This window comes from Rhea pennata, chromosome 1 (assembly GCF_028389875.1).
Source record: "Rhea pennata isolate bPtePen1 chromosome 1, bPtePen1.pri, whole genome shotgun sequence".
NCBI classification, from domain to species: domain Eukaryota; kingdom Metazoa; phylum Chordata; class Aves; order Rheiformes; family Rheidae; genus Rhea; species Rhea pennata.
In genome coordinates this window covers 85,778,852-85,799,510 of record NC_084663.1, presented here as the reverse complement: position 1 = coordinate 85,799,510, position 20,659 = coordinate 85,778,852, and the positions used below count along the sequence as shown (strand labels likewise).

General features: G+C 40.5%; 1 protein-coding gene across 1 annotated transcript in view; it reads left to right on the top strand.

Annotated features, from left to right (window-relative positions):
- The first annotated feature begins 2,514 nt into the window (after positions 1-2,514).
- Positions 2,515-20,659, top strand: part of LOC134150221 (rap1 GTPase-activating protein 1-like) — a 35,501-nt gene continuing 17,356 nt past the window's right edge. Inside the window, exons 1-6 of the mRNA XM_062593946.1 lie at positions 2,515-2,589; positions 3,050-3,085; positions 11,430-11,477; positions 12,642-12,680; positions 12,772-12,963; positions 20,538-20,641. Coding sequence (XP_062449930.1) covers positions 3,068-3,085; positions 11,430-11,477; positions 12,642-12,680; positions 12,772-12,963; positions 20,538-20,641 — 401 coding nt within the window. The 5' untranslated portion in view covers positions 2,515-2,589; positions 3,050-3,067. The remainder of the gene's footprint in view (positions 2,590-3,049; positions 3,086-11,429; positions 11,478-12,641; positions 12,681-12,771; positions 12,964-20,537; positions 20,642-20,659) is intronic.

The following is a 20,659-nucleotide window of genomic DNA, read 5'->3' as shown; positions in this document are numbered from 1 at the left end:
CAAATATATTTTGACATATATATCTCCTTCTCTCAATCTGGAGAACTATGGAGTTTTTTTGTTTGTTTTTTTCGCCAAAGAATGGTATTTTACTTTCTGAATGTGAGATTTATATATTATAATTAAACATTAGCTTTTGTTGGGGATTCAAGTGCAGGCAACTCCGGAAGTTTGAAATTCACCAATGACCTTTCAAGCAATAGTTACAAAAGCCCTAAAATTGTGACTTTTTTTTGTAAAAGATAAAATCTAAAACATTCTTCTGTCTTTTTAAAGTTCCTCTGCACATTACTGACCTGGGATAATTACAGAATTGACAGAATCTCTAAATATATAATGGGGCAAGTGATACTGGCATCTACACTAGTCCTTACGGCAGGAGGACTATGCTAGGATTGAACAATAAGGAGCAGTTGCTGCATGAAGACCTGTGGTCAGTCGGAAGCATAGAGGTGAATTTATGGCAAGAGGATGGGGCAGGATTGTCCACACTCACCTAAAACAGGAGTTGCCAAATTGCCGTGATGTGCATATGGATTTTACTCTCTACTGAATGATTCAAGATTCAAACCAGGGGCATGGAAAAGAAAAACACTGTAGCATGCAACAAGGCCCCAGGGCATCCAGTTGCACGAAAGAGGTGTTGTTACACTTCTCTGGAAATGGTTAGTTTCTGAAAAAGAGAGTTTATTGAATAAAGTTCTTGCCTGTTTAGAGCCCACAGAACACAGCCTTCGGTTTTCTGACACAAGCAATGAAAATATTTCACATAAAGCTTTGGGCATATATTTATCCTGTTTGACCCAAACATGCTCCAACTAAATGAATAAAACTAATAAATAAAACAAATGTTGGTATAACTTTCACACCCATTTATAAATACATTTGCTATCTAACTATGCCAGTATTCATTTAAGGCTATTTAGACTGACTGATTCATCTTTCCTCCCATATGCATTATGTATTTAACCTTTAGATGTGTAACACTGATGTCTTTCACTTTAGTTTTAAAATAAAATTGTGAAATAGAAGCATTATGTTATTCTCTGTAGAAACCAGCCTGTATACCAGTTATGTGGTGCAGATGGGCTGCATAATTCAAAATAAATTGTGAATTGTCAGAGCATTGGTGGACATGGAAATTCTTGGAGGTTGTAATAAAGTGTAGTCTCATGATTATAGAAAATACATTAGACTTCCATGCAACAGAGAATGTAGCCATTGGTTTCAAATCATGAGCCTTCACCACCTACAGATACTAATCTCTTAGCATGGAAGCAGTAAGAGCCCTGCATATTTTATCTGTCAACCAGAGGATAACATCAAGCCTCCTATGTTAGAACTGATTTCAGAGGCATTGAGTTTTGAATGTGCTATATTCATGATTGCTTTACAAAGTGAGTAAATTTTGTCTCTTATGTTAGAAGTCTGGGGTTTGCTCCCCACCCTGGCTCTTTATGATCCTTGCCTACATGATCTTAGTTGTGAAATGACAGACTTGCAACCCAACTGTGTCATTTAGTAAAAATTGTGAATGATATGGAATTTATCAGCTCACAGTGGAAGAGCTTCAGCTAGCACTGATAGTGTCTATATTGTAGTTTAACAAATATTTCTTAAAGTACAGTATATTGATTGAGTTACTTTTTGTTTTATCTTCAGTGAAATTAAATGAGGGCTGCTGTTGTTTGTATACACACAATGTGCTGTTTCAGTAGTGGCCAAAATAATAATATGTTTTCAATAGAAGATGTGCAGACAGAAGCCCATCTAATGTGTACACTGGCTTTATCGGCAGTGGTAACACAAATGTGTGCCTGATTCTCTCCTGCAGTATGTGTCTCTGTCCTAGCACAAAGTCTGTTATGTTCCTGTCTTGAAGACTAATATCCAACTGTAGCTACTGTGTCTGTCCTTTAGGTTCTGATTTCAGTAGCATTTCAGAACTTTTAGCTCTGTTAATACTATTTGGCTTTGAGATGGGTGGAAATTTCAAGGAACTGGCAATTTATAGTAGAATTTTGGCATTTGGACCTAATTTAAGAGTGGTCCTATCACCATCTCCCTCACTGCTGGCGTTCCTCCCCATCTGGTGCCAAAGCTTCATGTGAGACCTGCCTTTCTTCTACTGTAAATCTATGTTAGAGTAGTAACTTGGCAGAAAAGATCATTTAGCACTTGAACCATGAGTGTGAGGAAAATAATACATGTGAGCAGAGAAAAAGACTTAGGGGCCAGGAGTTTTTGGGGGATATATGCAGGACATTTGCATATAGTAGGTGATCTGTGAGCCATCCATATCTCCAGCTTGGTTGAGGTGATGGGAGTGACAGCTTCCTCATAGCCAAGAAATGATCTGGGGATAGAGCAAGTGAGCAGAAGACAGCAGAAGGCAGGAAAGGCACTGCAGGCAAGTGTTGGCATCTTGAGTTCTTCAAGAGTTAAGTTTTTCTTCTCCCCTTCCTTCCACCCGTTTCTGACTCTGTCCCTTACAGGAGGTCTAATGAGGGAGTCTGCTGCACCAGTGATGTTGTAGACTCTCTGACCGAAGACATTCCATCTGCTCTCACTCTTGGTGTTCCCAGCAAGGTAAACGCAGTTCACATTCCTTTGGTTCAGGGTAGGAATGTGCCTTTAACTGTTGTACAGATCAGAGGTAAAGGAAGGCAAGTTTCTATGTTTGTATGTGTTACAGCTACTGTTACCAACTTCTGTGTGAGAATCCTAAACTTGTTAACATAGTCCTTTCTTATATTATATTGTATCAAACCATTCTTTGGTTTTTGACCAATTCAAAGAAAAATTCTTGGGACATGCCCTATCAGGTTCCAGGTCAAGCTTTTACAAGACAAGATGAAAATTTAGGTGTTTGTATTGACCATGTCATCAGTTCAGGAAGAAAGATTCTGTCTTGCCTTCAGCAAGAAAATAGTTTCTATGCCAAAACGTAGAAGCTGTTGGCTCCATCAGTATTTAGGTTACCACAGAAGATAGCTTTTGCTCCTGCAAATATTAAATTATTTTCCTTGTTACCTTTCTCTCTTCGCAGACTGTGGACTTATTTGAGATGATTGAAAGAATGCAGGTAAGGAGCAGTTATTCTGTCAGACTCTGAGATCTATTAATTTTTTGTAGCCAGTCAGTCACCAGTTCCTATTCTAGGCTGATCACTTCCCCCCCAATATCCTTTACTTTGGGCTTGCAGCATATTTAGCTCTGCTAGGCCCAACCTCCAATACTCTATCTTAAGTGGGTTTTCAAGAGCATTTCCCTATATTTATTTTTCAACCAGTATGGTAGAAGGAAAAGACACAAAATCTTATAATCTGTCTGATTTTTGCTGAAGTACAATTCTGAGAGAAAATTAAAGTTGCATTAAGGTGTATCTGGAGTGTTCTTCAAGAACTACTGCAGGGTAGCAAGCAGGTGTTGATGACAGATGATTAATGGGATGCTAGCATAACTGCATTTAGCAAGACCAAATAGTCTGATAAGTAACTACTGTGGACCTAATCTTTAACTGTCTCAAGTAAATGATCTGGCTTAGTTGTTGTATGAAAATACACACATGCAGTTTTATCTACTACATGGTAAAATTGAAATAAGGAAAACCAGAAAAAAAATCCCCCTCCTCTACTAAAATAGTAGATGTGAATATAATAGTACTGTGCTGCATATTTAATGTAAAATAGTTAAAACTATGTTTTTCAGATGGCCTCTTCTCAGAGCATCCTTACATGGTGCCAATATTATTTTCTCTGACTGATGCATTTTCTTTAAAATACTAGGATTAGCTTTGGCCTCTTCAAGTGAGGTACATAACTCCTACCCTTTATCACAGTGAAGAGTTACCTTTCTAAATACCTTCAGATTCTGGAATTTGAGTGGCTAAATTATGGATATGGAGAAAATGCAAGATTGAGATGAGACGTAAAGGTGAGGAGGTGCAAGGTAGCAGCAAAATACTGGCTACAGATAGAGATATGAGACTGAGGTACTATTTTGCAGACTAGGAAGGAGAAGTAGGAGGAGGAAGGGCTGAAGGTATGTCTCCTTCAATACATTCAGTGTATCTATTGTTTGTACTGACACCCGAACACTTTGAGATCTGTTTTCAGTGCTATAGAAGAATGTACTTTATAGGAATGCCTGGGTCATTTAATTCTGTGTTAGAAAATAAGCTTGAAAGTACAGAGCTGCTTGCTCAGTTCAAGCCATATTGAAAGGTATGGTAATACTTTCTTACAGGCCTTTTGAAATCTGTAGATGATTGAAAAGGAACACTAGCAGATGTCCTTTAGGGGATGAATGGTCTGCTGTAAGATTCTCAGTATTTCTCAGCTCCCACCTCGTCATATGAAAACTGTATCTCTCACTATATTTAGACCTCTTGTGTTAGAGAGAGATAAATTTAAAAGAGGGAACTGGTAAGAATTTCTGGCATACAGACCACCTAATTTCACATCTATATTGGTTTCTAAGTTGCCCATTATTAAGGCTATATGGTATGTGTCCAGTCTAGCTTGTTTTGTCGCCTGAGTTGCACTAGGAAAAGTAGTAACTGCTGCTTACTCATGGGCCAGCTTTTTTTTGGAGGAAGGGTAGAGGTGTTTTCCAGAGAAATGTTCCCTTCCCCAGATTTTTTTAAATTATTTTTTTATTCTTTATTTTTTTACTCTCCCTTTCCTTCCATTTGACTCCAACTCTGCTTTAGATTTATTGAATCATTCTTGAAAACTGAATATGAGATTTTCATAAGCAATCATGTGAGTAAAAAGCACAGCAAGAGATTTGAACATTACTCAGAATCCTGTAAAATAACAAAGACACAGGATAGAATTAGTTTTTGAGTATTTGCACAATCTTACTGGAGTATCATTGTTTGAATGAAAATTAACCTAGCTATTTTGCATCATATGTGATGAATTAATGGGTAAAGTTGTGTTCTCATGTTAAACTGAAACCATTCCATGAGGTTTGAGAGCAAAGCCTTTTTTCAAGCTTAATAATCATTATTTGAAATAGATGTGCTACTGGCTCTATTGACTTCAATATGTCTGTATACACAGAATATAATAAATAAATCTATTAAGGATACTTAGGAATAAGTTGTTCCTAGATTGCTTTGCAGTTCAGATGATTGAAAAGCAGGAGAAAAAGAAACAAACAAAAAAATCCCTTATTTCAGCCACTAAAATGGGATGTTGAGACCTTCACATACTTGCATAGCTAATCCCTCTTCAAAATACTTGCCTTCGTCTTTTATGATGTGACGTTCGCTCCCTCTATTCTGCCATTAATGACAGTCTTAACATGCCTTCAGTCTTTTTTCTCACGGTCATCTTCATGTTTCTTTCTTGTTTTATATACGACTTACCTGTTTTGAAGTAGTCACAGAATCCCAGAATAGTTGGGGTTGCAGGGGACCTCTGGAGATCACCAAGTCCAATCCCTCTGCTCAAGCAGAGACACACAGAACGGATTGCACAGGACTGTGTCCAGATGGCCTTTAAACATCTCTAAGGATGGAGGCTCCAGAACCTCTCTGGGCAAGCTGTTCCAGTACTTTTCATGCTCGCAGTAAAAAAAGTTTTTCCTTAAGTTCAGATAGAATTTCCTGGGTTTCAGTCTGTGCCCATTGCCTCTTGTCCTATCGCTGGGCACAATGGAGAAGAGTCTGGCTCTGTCTTCCTTATGCTCTCCCCTCAGGTATTTATATATATTGGTACGATTCCCCCTGAGTCTTCTCCAGGCTAAACAGTCTTAGCTCTCTCGACCATTTTGTATATGAGAGGTGCTCTAGTCCCTTAATCATCTTAGTGGCCCTTTGCTGGACTCACCTCAGTACTTCCACGTGACTCTTGTACTGTGGAGCCTGGAACTAGAGGCAGTATTGCACATGTGGCCTCTCCAGTGCTGAGTAGAGGAGACAGCTTACCTCCTTGACCTGCTGGCAATATTCTTCCTAATACAATCCAGTATACCATTGGCCTCCTTAAAGGGAAGCTCCCCTTCCTCACTTTCCCAGCCTGTCCTTCCTAAAGAGCCTGTATCCTTCCAGTGCAGCATTCCAGTTGTGTGAACTGTCCCACCATGTCTCTATGATCCCAATGAGATCATAGCCCTGTAAATGCACACAGACTTCTCATTCCTACTGTTCTCCATGGTATATGCATTAGTGTACAAGCACTTCAGAGAGGCAACCCAGCATGCTGTCTTCCTAGACATGAGGGCTTTCCCTATAAATGTCATCCCATAGGCACTTCCTTATTTACTTGCAAACAGTTCACTTCAGCCCTGTTTTGTTCATCAGGAGATCCCTTCTGCTTACATCACTGCAGACTGCTTGCTTGCCAGCCTTGTCCACTGCTTCCTTTCTTGCCCATTGGTCATTCTCTCTCACCTCTGTCATTCTTGTTGGCAAAGATACTTTTTCCCATTTTGTTAGGTGGGTTCTATCTCTACCAAGCTGTTTTTGGTTCTTGAAAAGGATCCCATGGTTGCAGAAACCAGAACTCTGTTGTCATCCCAACTGTGCAACCAGTTGTTGGCCCACAGGATTCTTCTAGTCCACCTCAGTCCCTTCCCTCTCACCATCAGGATTGAGGAGACTACCACCTGGATCCCCATGCCCTCGATCGTTACCCCAAGAGTATGTAGTCATATTTGATACTTTCCAGGACTCTCCTGGCAGTGGTTTTAGTGACCACATGGAAGAGCAACAGAGGTTGAGGACCAGACAAGCTTTGGCAGCTTCTCCGCAACATCATTCACGCAAGCCCCTGGCAAGCAGCAAATTTCCCTAGATAGCAGGTGAGGTCAGCAGATGGGGGTCTCTGTTCCCCGCAGCAGGGAGTCTTCCACTACTAATACTCACAGCTTCCTCCTGGTGCTCATGGATGACTGAGACTCAGCTGGCAGAGGTACTCTATTTGAAAATGTTCCCAGCTCCTTGTCAGCTGCATGAGGAGTGAACCTATTCTGAAGTTTCAAGTTTTTTGACCGTGCAGGAGACCTTCCCATACCAAAAGGCACCAGCTTCCAGCCTTCACCATCATTATAGTTTCCATTTTTTAATGGCCCTTCTTAATCAGAGTTTAGCTGAAACAAAGGTCCGAACAACCGACAGAACTTATTAGCAGCTGCTAGAGCTTCTCAAGAGAAGTTAAGCCCCCCTGCAGCTGTCCTTACCTGGCTTTCCTTACCTCTCAGCAGCAGGCTCCCTCTAGTTCCTCAGAGGGTTTCCAGGAATACCCCAACAATCTCCAGCAAAGTCCTCAGAAGATCTAAGCAGAACTTGGAAACTGCTGCACAAACTACTGCGACTGTTGCTATCATCCCTGTTACCTGTGTTATGGGAGCAACACTCTGGTCCTGCCTTTTATATAGGCCTCTCCCTAGCACTAGCTAAGAGTGCTTGACAGTCTCTAATCCTGTGAAAACACTAGCCTTTCCATACTGAGGACCTTTCTGAACGGATCTTTTCTTCTCTGATGTGTAGAAGAAATAAGCTGATTAACATTGGAAGTGAAGCTATGCCATAAATGCCGTCCGTGTTACCATATCATTATTCCTTATTGGAGCCCACTGAGTGTCTGGACACCTTTCTGTCTGCTGTGCATTCTTTCATTCTGCTCAGACCAAATGGTTCCCCTGTACAAGACCCTGGGGATATCAAATTCCAGGATTGATGCTGTATCTATTAAACTACCTACCCAGGGAATTTGTGAATCATAGAATCATAGAATCACTAAGGTTGGAAAGGACCTCTGGAGATCATCTAGTCCAACCTCCCTGCTCAGCAGGGTCACCTAGAGCATGTTAGACAGGGTTGCATCCAGGTGGGCCTTGAATATCTCCAGAGAAGGAGACTCCACAACCTCTCTGGGCAACCTGTTCCAGTGCTTTGTCACTCTCACAGTGAAGAAATTACTCCACCCCTTAAAGTGGAACTGTGCTTCAATTTCTGCCCATTGCCTCTTGTCCTGTCACATGGCACAACTGAAAAGAGTTTGTCCCCATCCCCTTGACACCCTCCCTTCAGGTACTTGTACACACTGATAAAATCCCCCCTCAGTCTTCTCTTCCCCAGGCTGAAGAGGTCCAGCTCTCACAGCCGTTCCTCATGGGGCAGATGCTCCAGCCCTCTGATCATCTTTGTAGCCCTAAGCTGGACTCTCTGCAGTACCTCCATGTCTCTCTTGTAGTGGGGAGCCCAGAACTGGACACAGTACTTGAGATGAGGCCTCACCAGGGCTGAGTAGAGGGGCAGGATCACCTCCCTCGACCTGCTGGCAACAGTCTTCATAATGCACCCAAGGATACCATTGGTCTTCTTGGCCACAAGGGCACATTGCTGGCTCATAGTCAACTTGTCATCCACCAGCACTCCCAGGTCCTTCTCTGCGGAGCTGCTCTCCAAAAGGTCAGCCCCCAGCTTGTACTGGTGCCTAGGGTTATTTTTCCCCAGGTGCAGGACTCTGCACTTGCCCTTGTTGAACCTCAGGAGGTTCCTCTCTGTCCAGCCCTCCCGCCTGTCCAGGTGTCTCTGAATGGCAGCATAGCCCTCTGGTGTATCAACCACTACTTCCAACTTGGTATGATCGGCACTCTGTCCCTTCGTCCAAGTCATTGATGAGTAATTTGAACAGGATGGGACCCAGTACTGAGCCCTGGGGAACTCCTCTAGCCACAGGCCACCAACTGGACTCCACGCCACTGATGACAACTGTCTGAGCTCTGCCATTCAGCCAGTTCTCAATCCACCTCAGTGTCCACTCATCTAATGTACACTTCCTGAGCTTATGTAGGAGGATGTTATGGGAGACGGTGTCAAAAGCTTTGCTGAAGTCAAGGTACACAACGTCCACTGCTCTCCCCTCATCTACCCAGCCAGTCATTCTATCATAGAAGGCTATCAGATTGGTTAAGCATGATTTCCCCTTGGTGAATCCATGCTGGCTACTCCTGATCCCCTCCTTTTCCTCTATATACTTGGAGATGACATCCAGAATGAGCTGTTCCTTCACCTTTCCGTCACAGGGATGGAGGTGAGACTAATCAGCCTGTAATTTCCTAGATTCTCCTTGCCCTTTTTGAAGACTGGAGTGACACTGGCTTTCTTCCAGTTCTCAGGCACCTCTCCAGTTCTCCATGACCTTTCAAAGATGATGGAGAGCAGCCTGGCAGCAACATCCGCCAGCTCCCTTGGTACTCGTTGGTGCATCCTGTCTGGGCCCATGGATTAGTGGATGTCTAGCCTGCGCAGAAGGTCTCTAATCCTATCCTCCTCAACCAAAGGAAAGTCTTCCCTTCTCCAGACTTTCTTCCTCACATCCAGGCTCTGGGATTCTTGAGAGCTGCCCTTAGCAGTGAAGACTGAAGCAAAGAAGGCATTCAGTAATCCTGTTTTCTCTGTAGCCTTTGTCACCAGGTCCCCCACCCCATTCAGTAGTGGGCCCACATTTTTGCCAGTCCTCCTCTTGCTGCTGATGTATTTGAAGAAGCCCTTCTTGTTGTCCTTAACATCCCTTGCAAGATTCAGTTCCAACTGGGCCTTAGCCTTCCTCGCAGCATCTCTACATACTCTGACTGCATTCCTGTAATTTTGAAGGGGAGTCCATTGTTACAAGAGTAGTTGCAAGCCAAACTGAACCAAACTAGGAAGATGAGACAGGTGAGACTGCTGTGTTGATACTTCTCCCTTTTGAGGAATGACAGTGATCATCAACTAGTTGTTCTGTCCATGCTTTGACATTACTACATTAGATCTTTCCTAGTAACTTGAGCCTCACTCCAGAGGAGGGGTTGGTAGGTATTGGCCCATATCTTCCATTTCCATAACAGGAGCTCCTTAGCAGTGCAGGCAGTCTTAACAAGGAGTGTATTGACATGCTCCTTCCTCTGCTTTCTGTAAAGGCTCTGATACTAGCAGGACCTCCTTTATATCGGCCCAGGAAGTTTTCCCTCAGGCCTCTCTGAGAAACTGATCTTCTGCTAGAACCTGCTTTGGAACAGGAAGCTTTTTCAGTCATCAGATATGTCATAAATGCCAGGGAAGAGGAGAGGTCTTGCAGCATTGCAGTTTCCCAACCTCTGTTTTCATCTGTAAAAGTCCCCCAGTTCATAGAAGTTGGTCCATGAACATTTCGCAGTTTCTTCCAGAAGGTGGAGAGCGCTTTGAACCTGCATATCACTCCTGCTTCAATCTTATTTTGGTAAAGCATAGCACTTTCTTGCCCATGAGAGCTGTTACTTTATTTCAGAACCTAGCCTCCCTCATGACCCCAACACACTAGGTTAACAAGTAAAACTCCAGATTGCACCAACAAAGCATCTACTTGCACTTGTGCTTCATGCACTCCATTTTCTCACCTTTATGTCTGCCCAAATACAAAGTGGCAGAAACTACTACCTCCACTAAAGATCTACTCTACACTACCTCTGCTAAGTTCACTTGTCAGCCTCTATTCCACGTTAATTTTGCAACCCATCAAGCCCTAGTAATTTGTTGCTTTTCATTTTGTCAGTGCTGTCTGTTGCCTTTTATACTGACATTTCAATTTGAGAAAGATCTGATGTCTCCCTATGAAGAAGAGTCCTAAGCTGGTATTTGTTCAGGTTCCTCTGTTGAAAACACAAATGAAAATATTCTTTTAGTTTTTTGGGTAGCCTTCTCTGTGGTCTACTTTTATATCTTGATCCTATGTTGTCCCTGTAGACTTTGACAGGCTTCTTTCTCCTGATGTGTTTAAGAAAAAGACTTTTTTACTGTTTTTTTTTTTTATGTCAGCTGCGAATTGTTACTCACCTACTTTATTGCATTTTTTTTTTAATTTTCTACAATTTGTTGTTATTTCTGTTTTCTGTGTTTGGACAGAACTTCAGACTTTTGAAGTCATGCATCTAATAATCTTCCTTATCCTGCAGTTTAGCCATACTGATTTTATTTTTGTCTTTCAAAGCGCTTTCTTGAAGGTGTTATGCATTTGTTCTGAGCCTCCGTTAAGGTTAGGCTCCTGATTATTTTGTAAAGGTTTAGCTTTTTTTTAGTTTCTTTTAATAAGCTTTCTCATTTTTCCATAACCTTGTTTTTGCTAAATAGAATGGGAGTTTTTTTTTTTTAATTTGTTGCTCCTCAAAGCTAAAAGAGAATTAAATAAGAGAATCAATTTGGTAGATTACTTTTGATTTCTGACCAGAAATGCTGCTTTTTAAGGGATGTATAGTTGGCTCAGTTTTAATCCCGAATTAGGGGACTGGTCAAGTTCCAATTTTACTCCTCCCACTTATCCCTCACTTCCAAACTTGCATAAAATAAAATATTACAGAGAGGGTCAAAACACACAGCTTGAGGATATGGTGCAGAGGGTAAGGGAAACAGATATGCTAAGAAAACAGATTTACTGTCTATGACTTTCTGTTTCCAGGGGAGCCGACTGGATGAGCAAAGATGTTCCCTACCAGCTCCTCTCAAGGTCAGGCTAGATCATTATTGCAACCTAAGTTACTGAGAATGACAGATAATTACTGACCTGTCTTGCCCTGTGTTTTCTTATTAGAGTAAACAGAGAGCCTACATACAGCTCAAGAATACATATCTATCTATCTATATTTTTCTTAAGCTGTGGGAGGTGCTATACAAGAGCATGAAACAAATAGCTGAAATGGAATAAGAGCTTCCCCTTTTCAAATTTAAGTGGTTCCAATAAATCTGTTTGATATTATTAACAGTCTTAGTTTTGAATACATTTTTTCTTAATTTTTTTTCAGTTTAAGAACTTTAGTAATATTTATGAAACCACATTGCATTTATTTCAGTAGGCTGCTTGAGGACTCAGATGGAAACTACTGGAAGGCTGGTCTGCTTCCCTCAGCATTGGGAAGAATAGATTTCCATCTTTAAATTTGCAACTCTTCCTCTCCCATCCTTCAGTTTCTCTGCTGTGGTCCAGTAATTTTAAAATCAAACTTCACCTTGAATGTAATTTTGGAATGACCTTAAAAAAAAAAAAAAAAAAAAAAAGCTGCAGTAGGAATTAAGAGGGTTATATAACTTCAGACTGACAGAATAGCTAGTACACTCTATGGTCATGGGAATATAGCTAACAGGAGATAAATTGGCCTAAATGGCTCAGATATTCCTCCTAATCTTGCAAAAATGCCTCAGCACTGCTCAGTTGTACACCATAGGTCTAGCTTTAGGATGACACATCCTTGAGCTGACTGTAAATATAATACTGTTTCTACCATCCTACTGTCATCTCTCTCTGTAAACTGTTCCTCTGTGCAGAAGAACAGCAGCAGTCTAACATTACATGGAAAGAAGGAAGGGAGGCTGTCACTCCTCACACAGTGTAATTTGCACATTCATATCTGCAGTTCAGCTGTCTACCTCATTTTGCATGCCTATATTTTGTGTTGTTTTGACGAAGGAGGTGGGCTTCTGAGTTTATTGTTCTGAAACTTCTGTATTATAATGCTGGGACCTGGGAAATGGAGTCTATCTAGAATTCTAAGGTAAAATTCTAAGGATGGGCTAGGGCTTGAAGCCCTAGCAGGGAACCCGGTTTGGATTATCATGGGAGCATGGCATTTAAAAGATCTCTCATATTTTTGCTAATGGTCTATTATGATTTCAGACAGAAGAGGAATATATTCCTTATCCCAGCATTCATGAGGTGAGTTAAGACTGCTTTTCTCTGTTTTTACCTTGGGCTTTATTGGGCTTTCAGGTTAAGAGAACATCATGTTCTCTGTCCTCCTCAACAGGTGTTACAGAAAGGGTGGCCATACCCTCTCATTATCTTACCCCAGTTTGGGGGCTACTGGATTGAAGGGACCAGCCACAGCCTCTCTAGCTTGAATCCAGCTCTGTCTGAAGTACCATTTTCTTGGAGTGGTAAAGTGAAGCTGGAGAGTGACCCTACAGCCAAGCTCTACCGCAGGCATTTCCTGGGGAAGGTAAGGGTGACCTCCAGAGCCTTCTCTGCACACTCAGCCTCGAGGCTAAAATGTACCTCAAGTTCTTCCTGATGGATTTAGGAATAACTGCAAAGCCACTCCATCTCATTTCCTCTTATAGTGGTCGGAAATAATGTAAATAAGGTGCATTCTACTACATGGCCAGTAGTATGTTAAGTTGGTTCTGTTGCCTTGTTACCCGTATGTAGTTCTGTGTAGTAACAGGAGAGAAATATTTCTCCTAGAAAAAGCTTATATTCAGTTAAAAGGCTCTCTGGAGGCTTGTGGACTTATACCAACTTTGAGAGCATGAAGAGAAAAAAGTGTAATAATACTGGAAATGGGTATGCTATTATTTTTTAGAGGGGACTGAGATCAAAACCTTTGGCACTAACAGTGCAAAGCCCTCAGTAGTGAGCAAAGTGATTCATTTTCGTCACTGTAGATAAGCAGCAAGCATGGTGACCAGGCAGTTCTGGTCACCAGAGAATGTCAGTGAGAGAAATAAAGAATGGGCTTTATAGGAGTTTCATTTAGGTCAGTTTGGTGCTAACTGTTCCATGACTTAAAAAAAATCCAGTTTGACAGGTAAGGAAAGAGAGCTTGGCCTCAGAACATGAACATATGTCCATCTGCATTGGCCTTTTTAGGGAAATAGTTGATTCCCAGATTGAATCTCGAGATCATAGTAATCATCAAGAACACTTAAGAACAAAAACCACCATCTGTTCTGAGACTCAGTTCATGGCATAAGGAGATAAGAAATCATGGCAGATGCACTCATGCTACAGCTTATTCAGTGAGCTGTCTCTGTGACTGCTTGAAAAGTTAAAAACTAGGAAGAGTTGGAGTTTTGGGCAGCTGTGCTAGAGACCTGTTTGGCAGTAGTCAGATTTGTCTGAATGATCTTATGTAGTATGTAACACTAGAAGCAGACCAATGTTAATATTGTTTATCAGTAAATATTAAGTACTGTTTCCAAAGGCTTCCTCTCAGGACTGACAGGTCTGCTGTACAGCCTGTTAATAGACATTGTCCTGGGACATTCTGGAAGCCTTCAGTATGCCAACTGTAATTATTTCTCTGTCATAGTAAATTTAAGATTGAGCCTATAGGTTTCTAGAGGTAGCGACATGCAAGTTAAATTGGGATATGATTTTTGGTCTGATTGTAGAATTCACTGCTGGCTGACATCATTGCTTCTTCGAAGTGAAGATCCAGGACTTCCCTTTTCATCAGAGTCTATATAGTTTGCAAAGTGTCCTAATGAAGAGTATTAAATAACTAGCAGTATAACCATCTGTGGTTGAGTACTACAGAACTACTTTTTCCTCCTATATTCTTCCTTTTCTACAGCAGTGAACAAAACATTCTTCCTTCATTCTTCCAACATAAATTAACCAATCTAGGCCCGGAAATCTTAGTGCAAATGTAACACTGCTTTTCGGTTGCAGCTTACCAGAATTCTCCTCCCACCTTTCAAAATATCAAGTCCATCAGGTCCTCTTTTGTCAGAGACTCTTTTGAGTTGAATGACGATATCAGATATAGATAGATATTTTTGGTGTAAACAGACACCAGTTGTTGCACAGTGTTAAAACAAGCTTTACATGCACAAATATTTATTTGTGGGGTCTGTAGTTGATATATAACGTTGACTATAACAGCAGAAGTTACTTAGGCTGCTAGGTTTAGCTCAGTTGGTTAGAGTGTGGTGCTAATAGTGCCAAGATTGCGGGTTCAGTCCCTGTATGGGCCACTTGCTTGAGGGTTGGACTAGATGATCTCCAGAGATCCCCTCAAACCTTACCGATTCTGTGATTCTAATAATGCTGACTGGCATACATTTTGATCAAGAGCAGGTATTGAATGCTAAATGCTGAATGATTGTTAACTTTGTGCATGCATATTACTGGTAAGCATTACTGGCCATTTAAATGACTTCATTATTCAGTAATGAATAATGTTCGTGAATAATGAAAACTTGTTTTCCCTCTAATTTAGACTAAAAACTGCAAACAACTGATAAAAAAGAGGCAGAGAGTAGAAAGGGTCATTCTCACACCAGGATCAATTCCTTTTTATAGGAATCCTCATAGAACAACAATATTACAGAATAACAGAATAGCTGTGGTTGGAAAGGACGTCTGGAAATCATCTGGTCCAACACCTGTGCTCAAGCAGGGTCAACTAAAGAAGATTGCCCAGGACAGTGTCTAGTCAGGTTTTGAACATCTCTGAAGTTGGAGGCTCCACAACCTCTCTGGGCAATCTATTCCAGTGTTCAACCACCCTTACAGTGAAAAAATGTTTTCTTATAATCAGATGGAATTTTCTGTATTTCACTTTGTGCCCACTGCCTCTTGTCCTGCCACTGGGCTGAGAAGAGAGTGGAGGGGTTTGCAGGTGCAAGACATGAGTACAACGGTACAAAACCAGCAGCATGGGAAGAAGGTAACAACAATAACTTTGGAAAAACTTGCCACAGCAATTTGGTGCAAGGTTACAGAGGTAAATATGAAAGGCACATTATAGAACTGCAAATGGAAGACTCTTAACATTACAGAGGTTAAGGCACTGTGCAAGATAAAGTACACTGAATGTCCGCTAATGCTGACTTTGGCCTATTCTGTGAAGAAATCACTGAGTCATTATTAAGTTATGTTCTGTAGCTTTGAACAGAATATAGTTTGTCACTCACTGTTTGTAGGGAAGAATATTACACAGCATCTGTGCATAGGAAAGAAGTGGCACTATTTTTCACTTGAGAAATACAAGCAACTGAAAAAGAAGTAGACTGAACTTTTTGGCAAGAAGTGGTATTAATCTTAGTTGAAAAGAATATGAATGTATGTCTCATTAAACATGCAAATCAGTGAGCAAGCCTGTACCACAAAAGAACAAAGTGAGCAGGACTTCTGTCTCCATCACAGAAAACTCTACTAGATGTCATGAGTATGAAAAATTGCAGATACTCACTGGAGTGGACTTGGACTATGGAAGCTGTTTATGTAAATATGGCAGTATGCATGGCTGAAAGGCTTAGGTAAGGAAAGAGTTCCCAGCTTTTCTACAAGGAAATTATTTCTTCACTTCATAGTGATTCTGATGCTCTATGGCCTGAGTTCCCTTCTTGCTGAAAACTTGGGAAGGTTATTTCAGAAAGGTAAAAAAAAGCGCTATTGCATGTTCTGAATAACTATGGTCATTTTTTAGTCTGAGAAAAGAGCCCATAAAGACGATATGATGGGAGAGGCACAGCCAGTTGTTTAAAAAATATCCTTTAAGTGACTGGAGAGATTAGAGTATGGCTGGTATTACAAAATTAAAACCGTAGTCTGTATGCATACTTTTGTTGTGGGTATGCATATGCTGAATCACTGAAACCCAGACAATTCTTTTGACCTTTTTTACAGAACTTCTTACAGCAGACTGTGCAAAACAAACAAACAAAAAATGCTAAGACATAGAAGTTGTAACTCAGTTCCTTTTTTCTGTTTCATGGTCTGTGTTTGGTTATATGATGATTACGCAGTAAGAATCATTTTACTTGTAAGAAGATGACTGTAACAGCTTATGTGTTATACTGCAGAAAATACTAACTGTGTAAGTTGTCTTCTGAAGGCTATAGTAGAGAGAGGTAGCCTGAAGCAGGAAAAATTTTAGTAATGGTACACAATGGAAATGCCAGTCTAAGAATCTTAGGATGCAGTTTCATAAACACTTTAAGCTGGCACAGTTGGTGAAGGAAGACATTCCTGCCTTAAATTTACAAGTGGTCATGTATTTCTCCATTATGCTGTGCTTTCTTTGAGCTAGTTGAAAGTAGTGCTGCAATGCTGTGAACTGTATTGGGGAACTAACTCAGATTAAAACTGCCCAATAAAATAATGGCAAGAAACTCCATCTTAAATTATTAGTGGGAAATTCTCGCTTAACCTAGGAGAAAAAGGTGGAAACTACTGGATATACGGAAGCACTCAAAGGGCATCTTTATTGAATAGGTGTAATTTTAAAGATATCCTTTGCTATTTTAAGGTTTCTGTAACTTCTTGTCATTACTGCTGGTCTATACTTCTAGTAAACATGTTCTCTGACCTGCCAAGACTGCAGGGCTTCTCATATTTAGGATCATTTCTTTCTGGCATGCAAATGCATGTGTTTAGGAGCTTGTTACTGTTTTCGTGTCATAACAAGCTGACATCAGCACAAGATTCTTTTTTTTTTCAGTTTTCTCCAAGCAGAGATGCAGGGAAGGCCTGAACAGATACAACCTTATCAGGTGTTATTTTGGTACCAGCCCTGCCTTAGTGGTTGTATGTTCTGCACTTGCCAGCAATGTGCAATGTGCACTTGCCAGTTTCTAGGTACTTGTTATTTGACTGGCAAACCACACCTTACACCCTTACAGTGTGACAACTTGCTGGAATAATGATGCTGTCTAACCATTACTGTAAGTTTATTAGATATCTACCACTGTTGATATGGAGGTTCCAGTGTATTTGTCTTCCTGTTCAACTTCACATAATCATTTGGTCACCTACCAGACGACCAAAGGTTACCAAGTTTTCTCCAAGTTTTTTTTTTTTTTTTTTTTTTTTTTTTGGGGGGGGGGGGCGGTTTAGATCTCTTGAAGGAAGAGAATGGGCTAATGAACTCATTTTGAATCCTATAAAGATCTTTTGATGTTCTGTGGCTTAATATGCTCCTATTGTCAAAAGAAATGATGAAGCTTACCAGGTTCCAGGGGGCAGACTTCCTTTACTTTTGTCTTAATTTGTTCATCCCTAGTGCAGTTGCTCCTACTGTGTAGTCAAAACAATTCTATTTCATCAACAAAAACAAGCAGCTGAGAATATGACTGATACCTTAATAAATTTATAACTTTGCAAGCGAAATGTCAGTTTCAGCTTGGCCTTGTTTCTCAATTGTTTCTCTTGGCCTCATGAAAGATGTTTAGTTGCTTTTAACAGATCCCATTTGACATCCAGAACTGTTTCAGACTACCTTAGGTGTTGCACAAACTGTTTTTATGACTCTGACCAACATTGTCATCTTGGCTTCAGGGTATCTTGTCACCATTGAGTTACAATCTTCCATATAAACTATTTAGCTTTTTGATGGTTCATCTCTGTTTAACACTGACAGACAGAGATAAATGCTGTTGTATGTTGAAGAACTTTGCCTTTTGCTCCCTATGTGTTTTCACAGAGGAAAAAAAGTCATAAGGAGGAAATTACAGGTTTTTTCATATTTAAAATTACACAGATCTCAGTTTATAACCCAGGCTTACATTCAGGATAAACCTAGGCAGCCAGAGTAGCTTGAAAGGTGAAAAAAAAATCGATTATTTTAAGACTTCCATTAATACTGGTGTCTGGTCCCCAGATAAAGATTGCACCCCTTTCTGCAGCTCTGTCTGGCTATGGCCAGCTGCAGATCTGATATAACTCAGTCTCCTGAGCATCTGGGATCCCAGTAAGTCAGACCTGCTGCAATCTTTTCAGAAGTCTCATTGTGTGGCATTCTGTTTTCTGGTATTTGCAGCTCAGTGTGACATTCAGCTGCAGCTAAGACTTTGGCTCCTATTCCTTTTTACCTCCTTACAGTTCTGCCTTTTCTCTTTTCATGATGGAGCCTGTCTTAGGCATCTCCTTTAGCGTATGGATAGCGTTGGTTTATGGGCTTCTTTGTTTTCAGACTTTAACCTGGTAATTGAGCACACTCTTTTTTTGCTCCTTGCACTTATGAATTCCACAGCTTTTGTAGCTTTCTACAAGATGCAGAGGAAGCATCATAGGTAGCATACATGCATGCTTGCACATGACATGGAAGTGGTGTGCACTGGGGCAGTAAGCTGAGTGCCCAGTTGCACAGTCAGAATTGCATGAACTGTGAAAGGAATACTCTGGACACAATTAATTAAGGACTGAATGGGAGCATTGTGTCATTTGATCAGAAAGAGCCATTGTGCAGTAGGCAGACACTTGCCTTCTAATAATTCATTCCTCACCTTTTTGCCTAAAAAATATAGTAGAATATCTGTTGTGTCTTGGGTGTCTCACAAGCTCTCCCAACTTATCGGTAAAATCTCTTTTGGATGTGGAAAAATCTAAGCAAATTTTTGAATTAGTAGTACTTCTGACCTGCTGTGAAACTGTGATAGGACTAGTGGAACACTCTGGTATCTACATGGAAGTAGGTATTTTGAAATCAAGAGAAATAAAACAATCCTTTATTTGGTAAAGAAAAGGAATAACTAAGACTTCAGTCACTACCCTGAACTTGGATGTAAAGGTGAAGCTATTGAACACTTGTAAGTATTAGAGATATCATTGTCCTCTTTTCCTCTTCAATATAGAAAAAAGACACCAAGATCCTCGCTGCTACTGACTTACAGGGAAAAAGTTTTATGGTTCCAGTGCTAGTATAGTCTATCTTCTGCTGAAATAGGTTCAAGAAGTGGGTACTGAAAAAGACAAGGTGTAAGTATAGAGCAGCAAACGTGCAAACTGATCCTAGCTGCAGCATCTAAATCACAGAAATCCATGTGATCTGTCACACAAGTCAATGGTAGTGACTGAACCCACCTGTACAAGGGAAGAACAGTTGAAAGCAAAGGAAGCCACAAAGGCAGAGAAGATGGTTTCTTTCTCCCAAGTATGGCTTCAGGTATACTAGAGTGTATTTCTTCTAAGCATTACTCCAGGGATACTAATAAATATATGTGACAAACAAGAATCAGATGTACTGATCAGAGTGATGTAAAGCTCATTCCTACAGCTATACAGCATAAAACCACTGGTGTGCATCAGAACAGAATCTAAGCAATATGAGATATATGCGGACTATTTTGATTATACTTTTCAAGTCAACAGATGATAGACAACACTACCATTAGGAAGTATATCAGCAAATAAGATGCCATTTGATACTCTTCTCTATGAAATAGTTTACGAATGGAATTTGGGAATCAAGTTGCTTACTAAGGTGTGTGCAGTATATCCCCTAGGAGTTTTTAACATCTCAATGAGTGGGCAGGGTTTCTTTTCTGACAGAAGAGCAAGTGAGAAATCCAGCTAGATATCTTGAGGTACATCATCTGGGATTTGGAACATTCAAGATTTCTCTGCAAAAGATACCAAAAGAAAGCCTTTATTTTCTGTTCTGTGCTGAGGATCTCTGTGGATACATTCCTGATTGTATTGTCTGCAGATTGCAATATGGCTTTCTTTGGATTTTCATGGTTCCAAGGCATAAGAAGGCACTGATAATTCTGTCTATTGTAGTGCAGCTGAGATGATTTTGCTTTCAAGATTTTGTTGATTTGTTTGGTTGCTGGACTTTTACTTTACTGAGAAGGACTCTTACCCCCATATCTCATCATTGGTAACTCAGAAGTACAATACCAATCTCATTCTATTCTATTTCCTGGTTTGGAGACCAAAAATTGACATGTACTAGTGCCCCTTAAAAGATTTAAATGATAGTTTATATGCAAAATATGCAAAAAATCTGGTAAACTTCTCTGGGAAGCATGTTCAGAATAATCTATTTTGACTTCCTATTTTCAGGAGCACCAGAACTTTTACTCCAGTGATACATCCTTGGGCTACCTGTTACTTTCTGTGAAATACGAACAGATTGAGAAACAGGAAAACCTACGACTGTTGCTGAGGTAACAATGTCTTTTGTT